General features: G+C 51.2%; 1 protein-coding gene across 1 annotated transcript in view; it reads right to left on the minus strand.

Annotated features, from left to right (window-relative positions):
• The window catches only part of PXDC1 (PX domain containing 1), a 28,920-nt gene extending 20,476 nt beyond the window's left edge, over positions 1 to 8,444 (minus strand). Inside the window, exon 1 of the mRNA XM_035030756.1 lies at positions 7,613 to 8,444. Within this exon, the coding sequence (XP_034886647.1) occupies positions 7,613 to 7,868 (256 nt within the window). The 5' untranslated portion in view covers positions 7,869 to 8,444. The remainder of the gene's footprint in view (positions 1 to 7,612) is intronic.
• Positions 8,445 to 18,832: the final 10,388 nt, after the last annotated feature.

An 18,832-nucleotide genomic window follows, 5' to 3' on the forward strand; every position in this document is an offset into this window, starting at 1 on the left:
GAACATCAAAGGTATTTAGGGCACACCATCACCTGCTAGGCTTGCAAAACAGGAAGCACGCATTCACCCACTCATCCTAAACTACCCAGTGGCTCCCACTCAGTGCCGGGCACCCAATCGCGTGGTGGGGGGGGGGACGGGACTGGAAAGACAGATGGACCCCGGGCTCCCCAAGAGCTTTCCTGCTAGCCAGGGCAAACACTGACCACAAAGAGCAGGGTGTCACCTGGGGGACCAGGAAGACTCACAGCAGGGGGACCACCCTCGCCAGGGTCAGAGGTCTGAAGGGTGAGCAGATACAGGGGCCCAGGGAGGGAGGAGAGGAGCAGGGAGTGGGGTCAGGAAGTGTGGAGGCCCTAAGGAGGCCCGACAAACTACATTAAGGGGTTTACCCACAGTGGGCACTGGGGAGTCTTGGCTTCCCATGTAGGCTCTGCTCACAGGAACTCTACCCACATGGCAGTTGTATTTCTTCGAGTAATATATATATAGTCACCCTAAGCCTCCACAGTAATCTCTGCCTTGTGAAATTGCCCCCTGGAGCACAGTCCCCAAACCTGACCCCTGCCAAGCACCAAATTCTAGTTTCTGGATCGGCAAAGCCACAGGCCTCGTCCGCAGGGGTCCCACTGAGGTATGTAACTGTAGGGGCCCCCTTTGTGGGCTCCCTCTTTTAGCCTGGGCAGGGGCTGTCACCATTCCTGCCTCCTAGGGACCCGAGGATGGGGTGGGGGGGTTCCCCGGGGAGAGGATGCGGTCAGGAGCAACAGGTGGGGCGCTAGACCCACACTCGCCCATCTGGACGACTCTCGGTGAGGATGCTGTGTGTCCGAGAGCAAAGCGCAGAAGCTCTAGGGACCCGTGCTGAGTCCAAAGCCCGCAGCTCTCAGGTCTCAGGTGTCAGCGCTTGGGCCCTCCAGCAGCTCTGCTGGGATATCATCATGCGATTTCATCAATCAGGCACCCGGGACTTGGGGAGCTAAGCGACGGCCTGAAGTCCCTGCACAGTAGCAGGGGACAGAGCAGGCCTCTGTGTGCTTCCAGAGCCTTCCACCACTCAGCCTGAGCCTCCCACACGGTGACCGTGAGATATCCCCAGGGGAGTCACTACGACCCTGACCCCTCCCACCTGGCCCCGGTGTCCCCAGGTGAGTCCCCAGTCTTGCAGGGCCTGGAGGATTTTCTCCCGCAGGAAGCAGGATGGGCTTCTGCTGGGATTAAGATACTCTATGTAAAAGTTTTAATCACATGTTATTCCTTCCCTCCTCCCTCTCTACCCTCTGTCCAATTACTGCTCATCAGATATTTCCTGCTGATTCTAAGTTACGTATCAGCAAAGGGTGATTAAGATGTTTTGTTCTTACAACAAATATGAAAGCTTGCCAGTATAAATTAGCCGCAGAGCTAGGTGGCTCCTTTCACAGTCATGACTCGATTTGGGGGGGCGGGTGAGGAGGGCGGCCTGGAGGTGTCTGTCTGGAGAATCGCATCATCCAGCACGTGAGTCTGTCCTGTTATCACTGAAGAGAGGCCATAGTCGGGCCAGCAAAGAATGGTGTACAGGCCCCTCTGCCCTGCTTCGCCCCCCCACCCTCACCCCTCAAGGGGAGGATGCAGATCAGGTCATCCTGGGAGCTTCTCAGCCTGTTCCAGGACATGGGGACCATTTTGTAGTGATGACAACCAAAAGTGTCCAGTGGATGCCAAGTGTCACCCAAGAAAGTAAAAGTGAACACAAATACCAATAAAAAGGGACTTCAGAGGACCAGCAACACCAACCACCGGTCCAGACGCGCTCCTCAGCTTACTGTTTCCGCACTCCCTCCCCAGGACGGCACAGAGGGGGCCCAGGGCAGCGGAGTCTACCGTGAGGCCACACGGGGCAAATGCATGTGGGGCTCATACTCACTACCAGCCTGTCCTCCCTGTCCCGAATCCCACCGCACTCCATGCTGAGCTTCGCTGAGAAGTGGCAAACTGATCAAATCCCCATTATTTCACTTGCGAGGCGCTGTCACCTTCCACTGGCTTTCAAATCTACCCTCTCCTTGACTCTTCACCACACAGGAACATCCTTCGCCTTTTGGAAAAGTGTTTGTAGAAACAGCAGAGACCCATGAGGCCCAGACCTGTTTTAGAAGGGAAGGGGACCCGTGTCCCTGCAGGCCCGCCCGAGGGCAGCCAGGAGGCCACCAGGAGGCTCGAGAAGCAGGCCAAGTTTCTCCCCCGGAATTTGGTGGAAAGTAACCGTGACCTAGAAGCAAGCCACCTAACCACCTGTGTCAGTTTCTGGCTGGCTCCTTCTCTAGCTGAGAGGTGAGGTCGGGTCACCTGGGGTCCCCCTGCACAGTCCGAGATCTGATGGGATGAGATCACAGGACCAAGAACCAATTCAGCCATAGGGCCACTTGCAGAGAAAGGAGAAGGCCCCGGTGCACCAGGAAAGGAAATGGCAACAAAGCCCGGTGCACACTGGGGAAGCAAGATAAAACAGAAGGCAGAGAGAGGAGAGCAGGCTAAGTGGGGGCGGACACGGGGGTGTTGGACTGGGACGGCATGCTGCCCCCGGGGCCTGGGAAAAGCGCATGCACCACGGATCTAGAAGAGCTTCAAAAATACATCTGTGAATCAGAAATCCCCAAATCCCCGTGGGAAGTGAAAGCTACCCCTGTCCGAAGGGGCAGGATGCCCTAAAGTGAAGCACCGCAGGGGCTGGGGGGTGGGGAGCAGTGTCGGAGCAAAGGGCAGAGCCACACGCAGCAGGCAGGAACAGAGCTTCTCCCCTGCAGTCCATGTGAGAATAAGTGGGCAGGCTCAGGGCCTGGGAGCATGGTCTGGGCTGTGGGAGCTGGGCAAGCAAATCTGCGTCCAGCCCTTTCTGGTTCTCTCCTGGATGCCTTAACTCCGGTCCTCAGAATCTCAAATCTAAGCCCACACCATTTACGTGTATGCAGGTAGATTAATGTTCTTGGTGATAAAGGTGAACATGGACCTGGATGCTAGCACCACGCCCAGGCCTTCAATGACCCGACCTTATTTGGAGAAAATGCTAAAATACCACATTCAAGCTGGGCCCTCCACCAGCCCTCCTGCAGGCTCCCCCACCCCTCCCAGTGAACGGCAAGTTCCACTTCTCAGGCTGAAAGCTGTAGCAGGCCCTGACCCTCCTTTACTCCCACATCGGGTCCCTCAGGAAATCTCCTGCCTCTCCCTGCCAGACACATCAGTGTTTGACCACTTCTCGCACTTGCTCTGCTGCACCTGGCCCCACAGTCTAGCACCTGTCCCCCATCTCACTGCCTCCGCCGTGTCCCCCTCCAGTCTTTCTCAGCACAGCAGCTCAGATCTGCCCACTCCCTCCTCCCTGATCACCTACTCTCCACATCCTTCTCCCCGCTCCAGCCATGATGGCCTCCTCCTCCTCCCTCCTGGAAGCCACCAGTCCTATGCTGGCCTCAGGGCCTTTGCTCTTGCTCTTGTGCTGCCTAGAATGCTTGCTTCCCTAGGTATTGACAAAGTGGCTTGTTCCCTTCCTTCCTTCAGGTCAGTCCTTTGAGACTTTCTGGAGAACCTCATCTGAAAGTTAACTCCTCCCCCTAGAAGTCATAGCCCCTTTCCTTGCTTACTTTTTTCCTTCTGAATGTTTATCACTATCTAACATATGATTTATTTATCTTTGTTTATGTTTGGATTTCTGCCAACCACAATATGAGAATCATGAGGGCAGGAATTTTGGGGGGTCTCTTTTGATCACTGCCGTGTCTCCACCACCTAGAACGATGCCTGGTACATAGCAAGCACCCAGCAGATACTCACTGCAAGAATGAATATGAAACCAAAATGTTGGATTTCACAGTAATCAAGAATCAAAGATCATCTGACTACTTGGGAAATAGGATCTCTTGCTGGAGTGGTGACCAGGATGGCTCAGACTTCACAAGGCCTGGAATTGGTACTATTAAAAAAAAAAAAAATCACAATAGTCAAAGAGGCCCAAACAGTCAGTCAGAGAGTCTGCATGTTTATGTTTTAATGTGTAAGAGATGTAAGAGACGGAACAGGCAGGAGACCCTGACCACGGTCAGGAAACCCAGACCACGTAAGTATTATGCGGAGGGAATTCTGGTTCAAGACTCAGCCCCACTGGTGTAGGATGTAGAAAAACCAAAAGGAACCCCTTGGTCACTCAGAGATAATATCCACAGGAAGCAGCTATCTCCATCTCTTTGGGTTGGGGCACCAGAAAGGATGGGTGAGTACCTCAGATCCAGAGGAAGAAGAGGGTGAGGTGGGAAGCCAAGACTCTAAGAAAAAAGGATGGAGGAGGACAGAAGCAGGACTAGTCCTGAGGTCAGCCTTGCCCAAGAGAAGGCCAGGAAGGTGAGTGAGCGAGGTCCCCCCACTCGTGCAGGGCCCGAAGCACCTTTAGACGTGCGTCATTGTGAAACATTCAAGGCCACGGACGGTCCCCGAGCCTAACACCACAGTGTGTGTACCAAAGGGAAAGAAAACCACATTCTCTCCACATAAACACCCTCCCCCACTGCAAGACTTGAGGGACTAAGAAAAAGGGCTCAGCAACCCTTTAAAATCGGAGGGTGAGATGAACCATGAGAGACCATGGACTCCAAGAAACAAACTGAGGGTTCTAGAGAGGAGGGGTTGGGGGGATGGGTTAATCTGGTGATGGGCATTAAGGAGGGCACGTTCTGCATGGAGCACTGGGTGTTATACGCAAACAATGAAGCGTGGAACACTACGTCAAAAATTAATGATGTATTGTATGGTGATTAACATAATATAATAAAATTAAATTAAATTAAAAAAAAATGCCAGTGGGGGCTAAGGCTTTCATGCCCCGTGAGGGTGTTCAGTCAGACATGTATAAGAGCTACCAGCCTGCTGCAGCACGAGCTCCGAAACCCAGATCTGCTCACAAAGCTTGTTAATAAAAGTAGAGGGCACAAATCTAACCCAGCCCAGAAGGATTTCAATAAATTTCAAGCGAGGGAATCTGATGGGGAATTATACCGAGGAAACCTGACATTTCCCATACAACACATGCATCCGCTTGCCTTTTGTATTTACAGTTTGTATATCCAGACAATCTTTTTATGCAAATAATAAATCCGCATGGAAGTCAGGTAGAATCTTCTCTTACGTTACTATTATGTATTTGATTCAGTGAACAATTTCCCTGGACTTAAAAGAATCTAAGAAAGGAAAAGGGCTTCCCCTGGGATTCCACAACAAAACTCAAGGGGTGCCCTGGGGCAGCACCAGCTTGCCTCCATGCAGAGAATCAAGGACCGGGACAAAGAATTAAGGTCATCCCTTCCTCTGGCCCCACGGTCCCCCATCTCCTCCCCTCCAGGGGGTGCTGGCCCAGCCCTCACAGAGGTCTCCGCTGAACAGGACTCCAGCCCAGGCAAAGGGGGCCAACAGTTCCAGTATAAAGCCCTTTCCACCCAATCACTGGTCCTCATCCTCAGCACCTCCCCACCCCCACCTCCACCAGCAGCACCGCTAACACCCAGAACTAGTTTCTCCCTCCTTCAGATACTTGAGCAGCTCTCCTGTCCCTCTGAATCTTCTTTTCTCCCTGCTAATCCCTCTCTTCCTAAACCTGTCTTCACTCTCTCTTCAGAGACACTCTCTGTGACTACACTTCAGGAACCCAGAACTGAGCCATAAGCACAGGCGGGTCGGAGCCAGGGTGTGTGCAAGGCAGGTCGGGTGTCTCGCACTCACCACCCTTCTGCTCCAGGCAAGTCTATTTCACTACCAGATCCCAGAGCTTCCCCACTGGCTACAACCCTTGCCTGGAGCCGCTGATGCTGAGGCTAACAGTAACAACTAGTATGTATGGAGGGCTTACTTACTATTACGAGACACTCTACTATGCATTTTAATCCTCACCAAAAAGAAAAAAAAAAGTAGGACTATTACTCTGTTACAGGGGAGGAGCCCAATTCCAGCCCATCTGCCTGCCTGGGGTCCCAGCTGAGCTGTGGCACCTGACTGGAGTGAGACCTGGCAAGGACAGGGAAGGGCATATGCCTCGGCCAGCCCTCAGGGGCTCTAATTTGTTAATGGCCAGCCTTGTTCCAGAAACGATGTAACTCACTGAATTAACCATTGTTCCTTCATGCAAGCTTTCCTGGTTTGGGCACTCATTTGTTTAAAAACTACAACATACACACCCAAATAGCAAAGCCAAGGAAAACTGCTGCCATGCTTGAAATGACACTCAACTATCTCTGGAATGGCAATAAATGTGAGAATCTGGGGAGCAACGAGAAGCGTGAAAGGCAGGCCATCTCACTCAGGGCCTTCAAACTTGCTGGCTTTGGGAGCCTTTCCAAACGATGTGTCTGCCAGAGGATGTGTCATGAGAACTGAGCTAATTATCCATATAATTCACACACTGGGGGGGGGATCAGCAGGAGGAAGTAGAGGTTATCTTCAGACCTCAGGCAGACCAGCAGCTAAGGAGACTTGTTTGCGCCACCCTGGGCTTCAGCAGATGCCCCCCAAAGGTGCCACCAGGTCTGTTTAGAAGATTGTGGAAAGGAAGACCTCTGGGTGAAGTGTGACCATTTTTTCCGAGCTGCAGGTGGTCACAGCGAGTGGCGGGAGGGAAGGACTGCTCAGAGCCCTACAGACTTCCCGGGCCCCTTCTCTCCAGCTTTCTCCCGCCCCTCCCCCTTCTGGGCTCAACTTCAGCCTCTCTCACGCGCTTCCTTCCCTCTTCCAGCCGCCTCTCCTCCTGGCCTCCAAAGAGCAGCCGGTGGGATGGGCGTCAGCCTGGAGTAGGAAATGGGAAGCCACAGCGGTTCTCTGAGAACTCGAGTCCCCAGGAGCCTGCGCAGTCACAGGGCCAGGGAGGAGACGGGCCGCAGTTCATCACACCCCAATGCAGTCCCACCCTAGGGGTGGGGACCTGGGCTCTCTCCCCTGCCGTCGGCAGCAGGGAGGCCCCTCCGGACGAGTGACAGAAGGCTGCGTGGCACCTCGGACTCGGGCTCCTCTGTCGCGGGAGACCAGAGGCGCAGCCCCTTCCAGCGGAGCACTCCGAGGGGGGAGGCTGCCAGACAAGACGCGACCCCAATCGGACACTCTTCTTAACTCTTCTCAAACATTTCACCAACCCTCTCCTATCGCTCTCGGGGCGGGGCAGGGGTCACAGCCGGCCCTCCCGACGGTGAGGAGGGAGGGAGGGAGGCCGCCACTCCGGAGCAGGGGCTGGGTTGAGAGACCTGGGGGTCACCCCGACACTGGTCGCTGTACTGGTACAGGTCAGTGACTCGTCCTCGGGGACAGTCGGGGCGCCCGTCTTGCCCATCTCCGCCTGGAGGGCCTCAGGGCTCCAAGAGCTGACTCCTCGTCCTCCGACCACTGCCGCCCTGGGCGCCCTTCATTTGGGGGCGCAGATCTAAGCGTCCCCCGTCCCGTGCCAGGGACGGAGGGGAAAGCCGCAATCTCGGCTTCAGTAACTGCCCCTCCAGCCTGCATTGCACTGTAAAACGACCTCGCAACCACATCTCCCCGTAAGACTCCATCCGAGGCGCCCCCCCGTCTTCCCCCCGCCCGGTGCCCGCGGCCCCCGAACCTTGCCGCAGCGGCACGCGCGCTAGCTCCGGCCGGTCCTCGGGGAAGGCGTCGCGGAGGCGCTGCCACAGGCGGCCGAGGTCCGCGAAGCTGCGGTGCAGGTAGAGCACGCTGCGGTCCGACCACTCCGTGCGGATCTCGAAGAACTCCTCCTCGTCGCCGCGCCGGCTGACGATGAGCCTGCGGATGCCGTTCACCCAGCAGCCGCGCACGAACATGTTCACAAGCGAGGTGCCCTCAAACACCGCCGAGGCCATGCCGCGGGCCGCGCATGCCCCCGCCTCCGGGGGCGCCTTCGGCCCCCGCCCGCTCGCCGGCCCGCTCGCCGGGCCGGGGGTCTGCCTGAGGTCTGCCGGGAGCCGGGATCGGGCCGGGATCTGTCCCGGGCCGGGTGCGTCCGACGCCTCCGGGGCCGGGATCGGGCCGCCGCCGTGTGCCTGCGGTCTGCCCCGGACCGGGGTCTCTCCGGGGTCAGGGTCCGTCCGAGGTCTGTCGGGAGCCGGGAGCCGGGAGCCGGCCGGGGTCTGCCTGCGGTCTGCCCGGGGCCGGGAGCCGCGGCCCGTCCGAGGTCTGCCCGGAGCCGGGGTCCGTCTGGCGGCGTCAAGGACCGGAGTCCGTCGTGACCCGGGTCTGTCCGGGGTCCGCCCCCGGCCTCCGCGCGCACTCGCGGGGAAGCGCGGCGACAAGTCGGTCGGGCCGGGCCGAGCTGTGTCTTTATAAGGCACTTCCCATCGCGGGCGGCGCGGTCGTCGACGTCGAGGCCGCCACCGCCGCCGCCTTCCTCCCTCCTCCGGGTGAGCGGACGCGCCGCGGGCTGCGAGCGGAGGGGGTGGCCTGGCCCGCCGCGCCCCGCGCCGCCCACCGCAGCCCGCGCTGCTGGGGCCGCCGGCACCCCGGCCGCCGGGAGCCGGCCCGAAACCCGAGCGCCGGCCCCGCCTCCGCGCGCCCCGCCTCCGCGCCCCCGCCCGGCCCCAGACCGCCCCCGCCGCTTCCTTCCCCTCCCGGCCGCAGAGCCGCCGGCCGGTGACTGGACGAGGAGCTGGGAAGGGAGGGCGGGGCGGGCCTGCGCTCCCGGGGTTCTCGGGGCAGACTTTCTTCTCTTCCGTTTCTCGCTTCTCCGCAACGCTCGGCCTGGGGGCTGCGCGCCCTGCCCCGCCGGCGACAGCGAAGGAAGCTGCACGGGGGTCGGGGCCGGGGACCGGGGCTGGGCGGAGCGCGAGGGAGGCTGCGGTGCGGGGGGGTCCGGACGCGCCGGGCGTCGGGACCGTTGCTCTCGCCCTAATCTCTGCACCGTCGCCCACCCACCCCGGCTTGGGCCGGGGGCATGGGCTGGGCACCGAGGTCCGCTCGTCCCGCGTTCGCCCCGCGCTCAGCGTCCCCTCTCCGCCCGGTGTCCGCTCCCCGCCCCGCGCCCCCCCCCGCCCCCCGCGCATTCCAGTCGTGCCACACACAGCCCGGACACCCCTGCTGCAGACAGACCGGGACGCGGCGGGACACACAGGGAACGGGCGTCCATTAGGACTTGGCCAGCCAAACAAGCGGTGGCCCTCCAATAGGAGAGGGGATTCCCCCTCCCTCCTCCCCTGCCAGGAAGGGGGACAAACCTTGGTGGGAAAGAGCCCCCCCGGAGTGAGCTGGGGCCCTTTGTGAGTCTGGGATTTCGGAAGTCGAACTGGGGAAACTGCCCACCTTGGAAACTGGGATTTATAGCAGCCGTTATTCACAGCCTATTTTTTAGGCTGTTCCTAATTGGAAGATAATTTCAAGCGATAATTTAAGAATTGGAAGTTCCAGAAGTGTCTCCTGTGACCTCACATCGCCCTAGGCAGGGGTGGGAGAGCCAGGGCTAGGCTCCCGTCAGCGCCTTGCAGAGTTCTAGAAAGCACAGAGAGCCCACCTAGGGCACAGAAACGTTAGAGGTTGAGGGCAGGTTGGTGGTCACTTGACTCAATCCAGCCCGAGATATGACCCCCTTCCCACCTCCCCCCATTCCACCCCCCCACTCCGCTTCCCATCACCGCCACCAGGTTTTATTCAGACTGCTCCAGCGACTTGAGGTATTCTATCTTCACGGTTCACCATCTAGGTTTATCTTTATCTCCCTGTGCTAGTCTTGGTCCCCGTTTGCTGTGTAAACTGGGAGAAGAAGGACTTTTCGGCAATTTGGCATGCCCTGCCCCCACCGTGGTGGCAGTCAGTAAGTGTGGTGCGACTGATAGGCTGACCGTGGGAGTCTGCCCTGTGCACCCAGGGGCCTGAGGGCAGAGGCTCAAGGAGCCACGCAGGGCTGCGTTCCACCTTCCTCAACAAAGCCCCACTGAGGCCTCCCTCACAGCCACCCTCCCAGGACACACACCCTTTAGCTCTCCAGGCCACTGGGCTGAACAGCCATCACTAGGACTTTAAAGGCCAGAATTAAGGTGCTTTTACACATTCTGTAAAGTCTTTCCTAGGAATAATCTGTCTGGGGTCCCCCGTTGCCAAGGAGACCTAACTTTGTGAAACTGCCCCTCAGTCTGTGCCAGGCATTCCTGGTCACCAAAGAGAAGAAAGTATTTTGCTATCAGTGGTGTTTGTTTGAAGAGACCCAGAAGGAGAGAAAACCAGATGCCCAAGTAGAAATAACAACTGCCCCAAAGCCACGAATAATTACAGAAATTCAGGTTAAAACACAATGAACTATTTTTCATCCATTGCATTGATACAGATTTCTAAAAATCTATTAAGAAAAATTATCCCAAATCTGAAAAGAAGGCCAAGAGGCTGGTCACCCCCTCTCAATGTATGTCCTTTCAAAGTTACCGGGCATTGTTTTAAAGCCCAAGGATTACTTAATTTTCTAGGAGAATGTACCATTGTTTGATGTAGCTATTTACTATTAATGAAAGGGTAAGACTCTGTAGGGTTATATATTAACGTGTAGATTTGTGCTTCATGGAGATGCAAATAATTTTTGCCCCAGAGATAACTTCACAGTTTATCATTTATTGCCCTGTAGGACATTAACCATTTTTATATCTAGTCTAGCAATCTTATTTTAATATATTTTAAGGATGATATAAACCTTTTTCACCAAATGGTCGTTGAGTCAGCTTTGTCATCTTACAAATTTTCACATTAATTAATGAGGGGAATAAAATTTCTGACACATGTTCATGCCATATTTGTAGAAACATTTGACAGTCACATTTAACTTTTGAAAATTATACTTGGGCAAGTCTGACAACAACAAGAATTTTTGCAGGATTATGGACAGATTTTTGGATGCATCAGTTGGAGCAGGCTCTTTGGAAAGCAGTTTAGCAGTGGTTGTTAAAACTGAAAATGTGAATGACTTGTCACCCAACAACTGCTAGGATTCAATCCTAGAGAAGCATTTCCACATAAGCACTGACAGAAAGGTACCAAGACACTCATCATTGCAGTGTTTGTCACAGTAAGACATTGGAAAGAACTTCAATGTTCATCAAAAGTGGGGTGAATAAATTAGTGACACAACAGAATACTATATAGCTGTGAAAAATGGATCAGTTATAAAAGTATGGATAGATCTCAGAAACAAGATGACTGATGGGTATAGCATAGGAATAAAGATATATATGTAACAAAACAGTACTAAATTTGGAAAGATATCTGCCAAATTCATAAAGGTAACCTTTGGGGTGATGAATGAGTCCAGATGCGAGGGTGTCAAGAACATTTATCTATAATGTTCTTATATACATTTCTGAATTACATGAATGTGCACACTGTGTAATTTTTAAAAAGGACATGGGTGCTGTGGGAGGCTGGAAGTCCATAGCCAGAGTGCTCCCGAGTGCTCACTTCTGGGTGGTGGGAATAATCGCTAATAAGATTTCCTTCTTTAAAAAAAAAAAAAAGATTTTTTTTTTTTATTTATTTATTTGAGAGTGAGAGAGAGCACGAGCGAGGTGGGGGGCGGGGGGCAAAGGGAGAGGGGGAAGCAGATTCCCCACTGAGCAGGGAGCCCAACCCAGGACTCTATGCCAGGACTCTGAGATCATGACCTGAGCCAAACGTAGATGCTTAACCGACTGAGCCACCCAGGCGCCCCGAGATTTCCTTCTTAGTATTTCTCTGTTACTTAAATATTATCTAATGATGATGATGAAAAAAATCTCGGAAACAAGTACCAAAACTTCTGACTCCTGGTCCTGCCCAGCCCCTGACGGACTCTAGCTGTTGAATCTCAAACTGCTCACTTGAACTTTCTTGTCCTGGACTTTCTTTTCTGTGAATTAGGAATTGTAAACAAGAACTTTGGAAAGCCCATGTCTGCCACAAGGACAAATAACGTGGTAGATGGCAGAAAGTGTGTCGTGGACACCTTTGCGGGCCTGTGGGTTATAAACGTGAGGACCAGACACAGAGGAGGAGGAGTGGTTTCAGGCTGTAAATGAAGCTGAGTAGCCCGCTCAGGGCCTGTGCTGACGTGATAGAATGTGAAACGGAGAACGAAGAGGAGCTCTTGGGTTCACCTGCGCATCTTCCCAGCCTGGTGCAGAGTTACACGGGTACAAGAGAGGGAGAGCCGTGGTGTAGGTGAGAGCCTGGGAAACCTGATACGTCCATCTGATTGATAAGAGTCAATAAAATTCAAGGCCTTTACTTTTGAAGTGATGTTTGTTTCTCTGTTTCTCTTCTTTTTTTTTTTCTTAAGATTTTATTTATTTGAGAGAGAGAGAGAGAGAGAGCGCACACAAGCAGGAGGGAGGGGCAGAAGGAGAGGGAGAAGCTCCTCCCAGCTGAGTAGGGAGCCCGACTCCGGACTCAATCCCGGAACCCTGGGATCATGACCTGAGCCGAAGGCAGACGCTTAACCGACTGAGTCACCCAGGTACCTCTCTGTTTCTCTTCTGCATTTGCTTTGTTTTGACTTGTTGTTGTTGTTGTTGTTTTGTTTTGCTTTGTTTTAAGTTCTATCCTTTCTAGACCTCACCGTTAACAGAAAAACTGTGCAGAGGTTGGTAGCCACTTCTCTGGGTGGCCCTCTGTGTCACACTCCTTCTGCATCTAACAACACCATAGGAAGCTGGGGGCTTATGCCAGAAAGTGAGATGGGGATGGGGGAGGCAGTCCTGGCCCCAGGGCAGCCCTAACCCCACAGGTTCCACCATGTCTAACCCCCCCTCCTAACACTCTACATCCACCAGTATGCAAAATCACAGCTAAAGAGTCTTTTTTCGTCACTGCTGCTTGGGATGCCTTTGATAAACTGTTCACATCAGCACCAGGATTTACTTTTCAGTTTCACCTCCCCAGTTCCAGACACGGTAAGGAAATTCGGGGAGCATCCTGCAGACCATAGCTCTTCTCTGTTTTTCTTCTAAAGAAGAGCAGTGGGAGGGCCTACAGCTCTGAACATTTGCAGTACATTAACTGATCTGATCTTCCCAACAGCCCCCAGCGATAGGGGGTGGGGAGGATAATGGTCCCTTGGCCGATGAGGAAACTGCAGGCTCCAAGAGGATCTAAAGTGGTGCCAACCCATAGCTAGCCCTAAACTGAGGGTCTCCCTTGCTCATCCCACCAGCCTCTGTCTGGCCTTGGTCCATCCACATTGGCCTGCCTTCACCATCTCCAAGTGCCAGGCGCCTCTATCCAGTGCCCCCTCACGGGCCCGACAGGACTTCCCCATGCCCTCCACCACCTGCCTTGGCCTGCTGATTCCCACTCACTCTTTCAACCAGTGCTTGTTGAGAAGCAGATCTTGATTCATTAGGTCTGGATGGGCCTGAGAGTCTGCATCTCTGACAACTGCCCAGGAGATGCCAGTGTTCATCGTCCGCAGGCCCCTCTGGGTAGCAAGCCTAATTCTAGCATAAACCAGACAAAGTGAGTCTGGGAAATGTCAGGAGACACCGTTGTACAATTTCATAATGCCTGCCTTGATTCCTAATCGTAACTAAATGTTAGTCCTGTTTTCCTGGAGAGAATGTAATCTCCCTGGGGACAGGGACGAAGTATAACTGTCTCGTTCATATTTCCCTACCCAATGCCCAGCACAGGGCCTGGCACCTGAGGAATGCTCACTCAATACCTGTGGAATGACTGAATGAGCCAGAGAGCCAACACCGTTCTTCCCACCAAAATGCCATCCCTTGATTTCTGACAATTAGACATTTGGGAAGTGTCATCATGTATCATCAAACCCCGGGCATCGAACCATTTTAGAAAGGGACAGACCAAATTGTTCATGATGACAATCTCTCAGGAATGGGATTTTATTTTCTTGTGTGCACTTTTATGTTTTCCAGATTTCATGCAGCAATCAGGCATAACTTCAGTAAATCGAAGGTCATTTAAAAGTTCAAGTTCATCTAAGCAGATTCTTTCTTGTACTGTGTACGTGGTCACCTCTCCTTTGTCACTGCAGACACTCAGCTAGCTGTGTTCCTAGTGTATCCGTTTCCTGACTACGAAGGAAGGTCAGACTGCAGATGAGTACTGGGAGGCTTGCTCAGGCCTCAAATCTTTCTGAATCTGTCTTTTTATCCATGCAGTCCCTCTCACCCTTGTTACTCCCAAGGGATCTTAATCTTATTAGTAGAGTGGTGAAGGAAAAAATTCTCCCTCTCTCTTTTGAGGTCTTCCAGCTGGACTAAGAATTAAAATTACATGAGCAAATTAGCAGAAGAAAAACCCCCGACATTTTATTAAATGTGCATGGAGGCCCAATAATAAAATTCTATTTTTGGGGTGCCTGGGTGGCTCAGTTGGTTAAGCGACTGCCTTCGGCTCAGGTCGTGATCCTGGAGTCCCGGGATTGAGTCCCGCATCGGGCTCCCTGCTCGGCAGGGAGTCTGCTTCTCCCTCTGACCCTCCCCCGTCTCATGCTCTATCTCATTCTCTCTCTCAAATAAATAAAAAAAAAATAAAAATAAAAAAAATAAAATTCTATTTTTAGACAAAGAGACAATAAATCTGTGAGGAATTGACAAGACAAAGAAAACTTAACTTTGGGAGCTTTAATTAGAAAGAATTTTTTTTTTTTAAGATTTATTTATTTGAGAGAGGGAGAGAGAGAGAGAGTGCTCATGAGTGGGGGGGAGGGGCAGAGGGAGAGGGAGAAGCAGACTCCCTGCTGAGCAAAAACCTGAGCTCAATCCCAGGACCCCGGGATCATGACCTGAACTGAAGTCAGATGCTTAACTGACTGAGCCACCCAGGCGCCCCACAATCAGCAAGACATTCTAAACAGAATTTGGGCTGGGCAGTAAATTAGTAAAACCTAACAAATGTTCTTTATACAGTCTTCTCAGCCCTGAATTCCCTCTCTCCGGAGGTAAGGATGTCTCTTTACCTTCTGGTATAGGGAGGGTACCTCTCCCATCGGAGATTTATTTCCTGCTTGCGGGGAGAGAGAGGAGGGTCTGAAAGTCCTCACACAGGCTGTCTGTTAAATAACTTTTACTTAAAATCGCACATTTTGGGCGCCTGGGTGGCTCAGTTGTTAAGCGTCTGCCTTCGGCTCAGGTCATGATCCCAGGGTCCTGGGATAGTGTCCCACATCGGGCTCCCTGCTTGGCAGGAAGCCTGCTTCTCCCTCTCCCACTCCCACTCCCCCTGCTTGTGTTCCTGCTCTCGCTATCTCTCTCTCTGTCAAATAAATAAATAAAATCTTTAAAAAAAAATCGTACATTTTGGGGTGGCCTGCCTTCAGCCCCTACACTGCTGACCTCAGCTTTGCTTTTACTGCCAAACTAAATATTGTGTCAAGCTATCCCTTTTCTGAGGATGGAATTTCTTTACTTCGAACCTAGATAACAGACTTCATTCATCGCTACTGCCAAGGTGCTTGCCTAAAGTTGCCATTTTTGAGCAGAACACTCTGAAAAATCATTGAAAACCCAAGACTGTTTAAGACTATCAGCTTTTAGGGCTCCTGGGTGGCTCAGTCGGTTAAGCGGCTGCCTTCAGCTCAGGTCGTGATCCCCAGGTCCTGGGATCGAGCCCCGCATCGGGCTCCCTGTTTAGCAGGGGAGCCTGCTTCTCCCTCTCCCTCTGCCTGCCGCTTCCCCTGCTTGTGTGCTCTTTCTCTCTCTGTCAAATAAATAAAAATCTTAAAAAAAAAAAAAAAGACTATTAGCTTTTAGGGCACCTGAGTGTTTCGGTTAAGCATCTGCTTTTGGCTCAGGTCATGATCTCAGGGTCCTGGGACTGAGTCCTGAGTTGGGCTCTGTGCTCAGCCGGGAGCCTGCTTGTCTGCTTGTCCCTCTCCTTCTCCCTCTGCACCCCCGCCCCAGGCTCCTGCTCTCTCTTTCTCTCTCTCAAATAAATAAACAAAATCTTGGGAAAAAAAGGGGGGGGAGCTATCAGCGTTAGTCACAGCACTAAATAATCCCATTAGTAAAGCCTGATGGAGTTCACACTTTTTAGTTACTAGCATTCAGTAAATATTCTTAGATGATAACCTGTGTGAGGTGATTCAGCAAATAGCCTGTGGACAGGCAAAATATTTGTACCTCTTCCCCCGACCCGCTCTGTTTTACCCAATGGTACAAATGCATGAATATATGAGATGATTTAACATGATTTTCTGGTTTGAAGATAAATGCTGTTTTCACATTTATTAGCTCATTGAAACATCCACTCAAGCTGTTTTCTATAGGCTACCCTGAGCAGAATTAGTAAGCCAGTTTGTGGAAACTATACAGGAAACATAAGGAAAGTTTCAAGATCAAAGTGGGAATATTAATGGATGGACATTGTAGCCTGAGATACAGTGACTGCCCATAATATTTATATGAGGTCTATCTATTATATTAGGACAGATGTCAGGCCTCTTTGAATGGCTAGATTAAATAAAGGATCATGGTTACTACTAGGATTCTGTATTCTGAATAGAAATAAAATTTCCGTGCCTGAACTTTGTTCTTACCGTTTTGAGCCAACATCACTGCTCATATTAACCAGCAATGTTAGCCCCAAACAGGTAATATAATTTTAAAATCTTTACTGTTTAGGTAGATAATATAGAGATATAAATATGTATTGTTTGAGTCCATGAAAGATTTAAGATGACTTGCCAAATTATATATACAATAAAAAATGCATGAATTACAACTGAAAGCCTAAAAAAATATGGTAGAAGAGAAAAAGGAGCAAAGGAAATTTGTTACATAGATACACAGGCCACAGAACCTTATTTGGTTACCAAATGTGGATTGTAAATGGCTTCCAATCTCGGAGTTAAACTCCAGAATGCAGCCTGTCCTCCAAGACCCCTACAGGACATGCTGCATCACCCTATGCCCCCAGACCCCTACACCCCAGCCCTGCAGCTTATCCCCTGCCATTGTCCCCCTCCCTCAGTCTGCTCCCCCACAGATAAGCCAGGCAGACCACTGCAGTCCTTCAGTTACTGCTGCCTGGGCATGAAGGTGCCCATGTCCTCCCCGAGGGCTCCCTTTCTCTCTGGTCTCTACCCAAATCTACCCCCTTATCCGAGGGGCCCGCCCCGGCCACCCTACCAAAAAAGCATGAGGCTTCCACCCATCACTAGCCCCTTCTGGTGTTTTCTTTTTCTTCAGAGCACACCACATGATCTGTCCCCTCCCTGGCAGGTAAAACTTCTGAGAGCTATGGATGGCTAAGGTTCTGACTCTGGCCAGGGACAGAGTGCAGGCATTTTGTACATGAGAGAAGGTCCATCCTACTATCTGATGCTCAGTTGGTACTTTTTTTTTTTCAAAGCGCATGGATATGCTCTCAATCAACAGGACAGATTTCTTGTCTGGATCTGGTTAATCCTCATAACTGTGATGTCTCCGGAGCATTCCAGCTCTACATGGCTGTAGGGCAAGGAGGATCTGCCGCTAAAATTGCCTATAGCCCAGAAGCTGCTTTACTGTGTGAACAAAAGAACGGTCAAGACCCCGGGGTTGTCTACCCTCGGGCTGGGCCGTGGTGATTTGGGTCTGGGAGAATTTCAAAGCAGCATGTAGTAATTGCTGCATGTCTGTACATACAGACAGATAACCAACATGGATTATCAGTGATCCCACCAGGCTGACTTCATTGTCAAATAAAAGATACCTTCAAGTAATTGAGTTTGGAGTATGTTTACCACAAATGAGAATTTGGGTATTAGAACAGTCTCATAAGCCATGCTTTCTGCCAACAGCGTGAACCGAGTGTTGATAAGGTCACCTCTGGTACATCAAAACAAATCTCTATAATGAGCATAAAGAATAAGTGTTAGACCATTGGAAAAAGACTATGCACAGGATATTAAATGATATTCCAGAATTTTTGTTTATTCTCGTAAGTGTAATAATGGTATTTTGTAATGAAAATATCCTTGTTTTTAGGCTCTGCATGCCATAGTCCTTAGTAATGATGTGACATAATGTTAAGAATTAGCTTTCAGTTGGCTCCACAATAAATACATAAATGGATGGATAGATGAAGTGAATACAGCAAAATGTTAATAATTATTGAATCCAAGTAAAGGATTGCAGTGTTTATTACACTATTTTATTCTTTCAACTCTTTTGAATATTTGAAAATTTTCACAAGAAAAAATCGGAGAGGGAGAATATATTTTCATTTCTACTCCTTTATAGTACCTAGATAATCTAAATGTGATTTCAAATCAGTAAGTCATAAATTAACAAGAAGAGAGGGGAAAAGTCCTGTTTTCTTGCCTTCAGAAACCATTTATTTCTGCTGATATTCTCAAAGTGATATTAAGGCTCAGATTGTGTATAAGCATCAGTGGGCAAGGATTTTTATCAAACACATTAAAATTAGTCCCAGAGTAGTTCCTATTCACTGAGTTAAAAGTCAAGGAAAAAGCACAAACAATCCGGCATCTTGTGTGTAACTTACAGTTATGCATGAGGTGATGAAGAGAGTGGGGACAGCCATATTTCAAGGCTCCTTAGTCCTGAGACACCCAGGCTTGTTGGGTGCCCTACACCACCATCACCGTAGGACACAAGAATCCTCCCCCCAAATTAAGTCCAGAATATTGCATTTTATACCCAAGTTCCCCAAGTTAGATATTCAACAGACTTTAATAGAATCATTTCACCTGCTAGCTAAAAGGGACTTTAATGATCATTTCACTGTAGTGAATGTTGATTGTACAATTATTAATGCTTCTGAGGGTAGAAATATTGCCCTGAATGCACCTGCATTAGTTGAATGACATAACAGAGAGACTCTAGATTGGTACTGGGTAAACATTTTCTTC

This window comes from Mirounga leonina, unplaced genomic scaffold (genome assembly GCF_011800145.1).
Source record: "Mirounga leonina isolate KUSES-001 unplaced genomic scaffold, KU_Mleo_1.0 Mir_366, whole genome shotgun sequence".
NCBI classification, from domain to species: Eukaryota; Metazoa; Chordata; class Mammalia; order Carnivora; family Phocidae; genus Mirounga; species Mirounga leonina.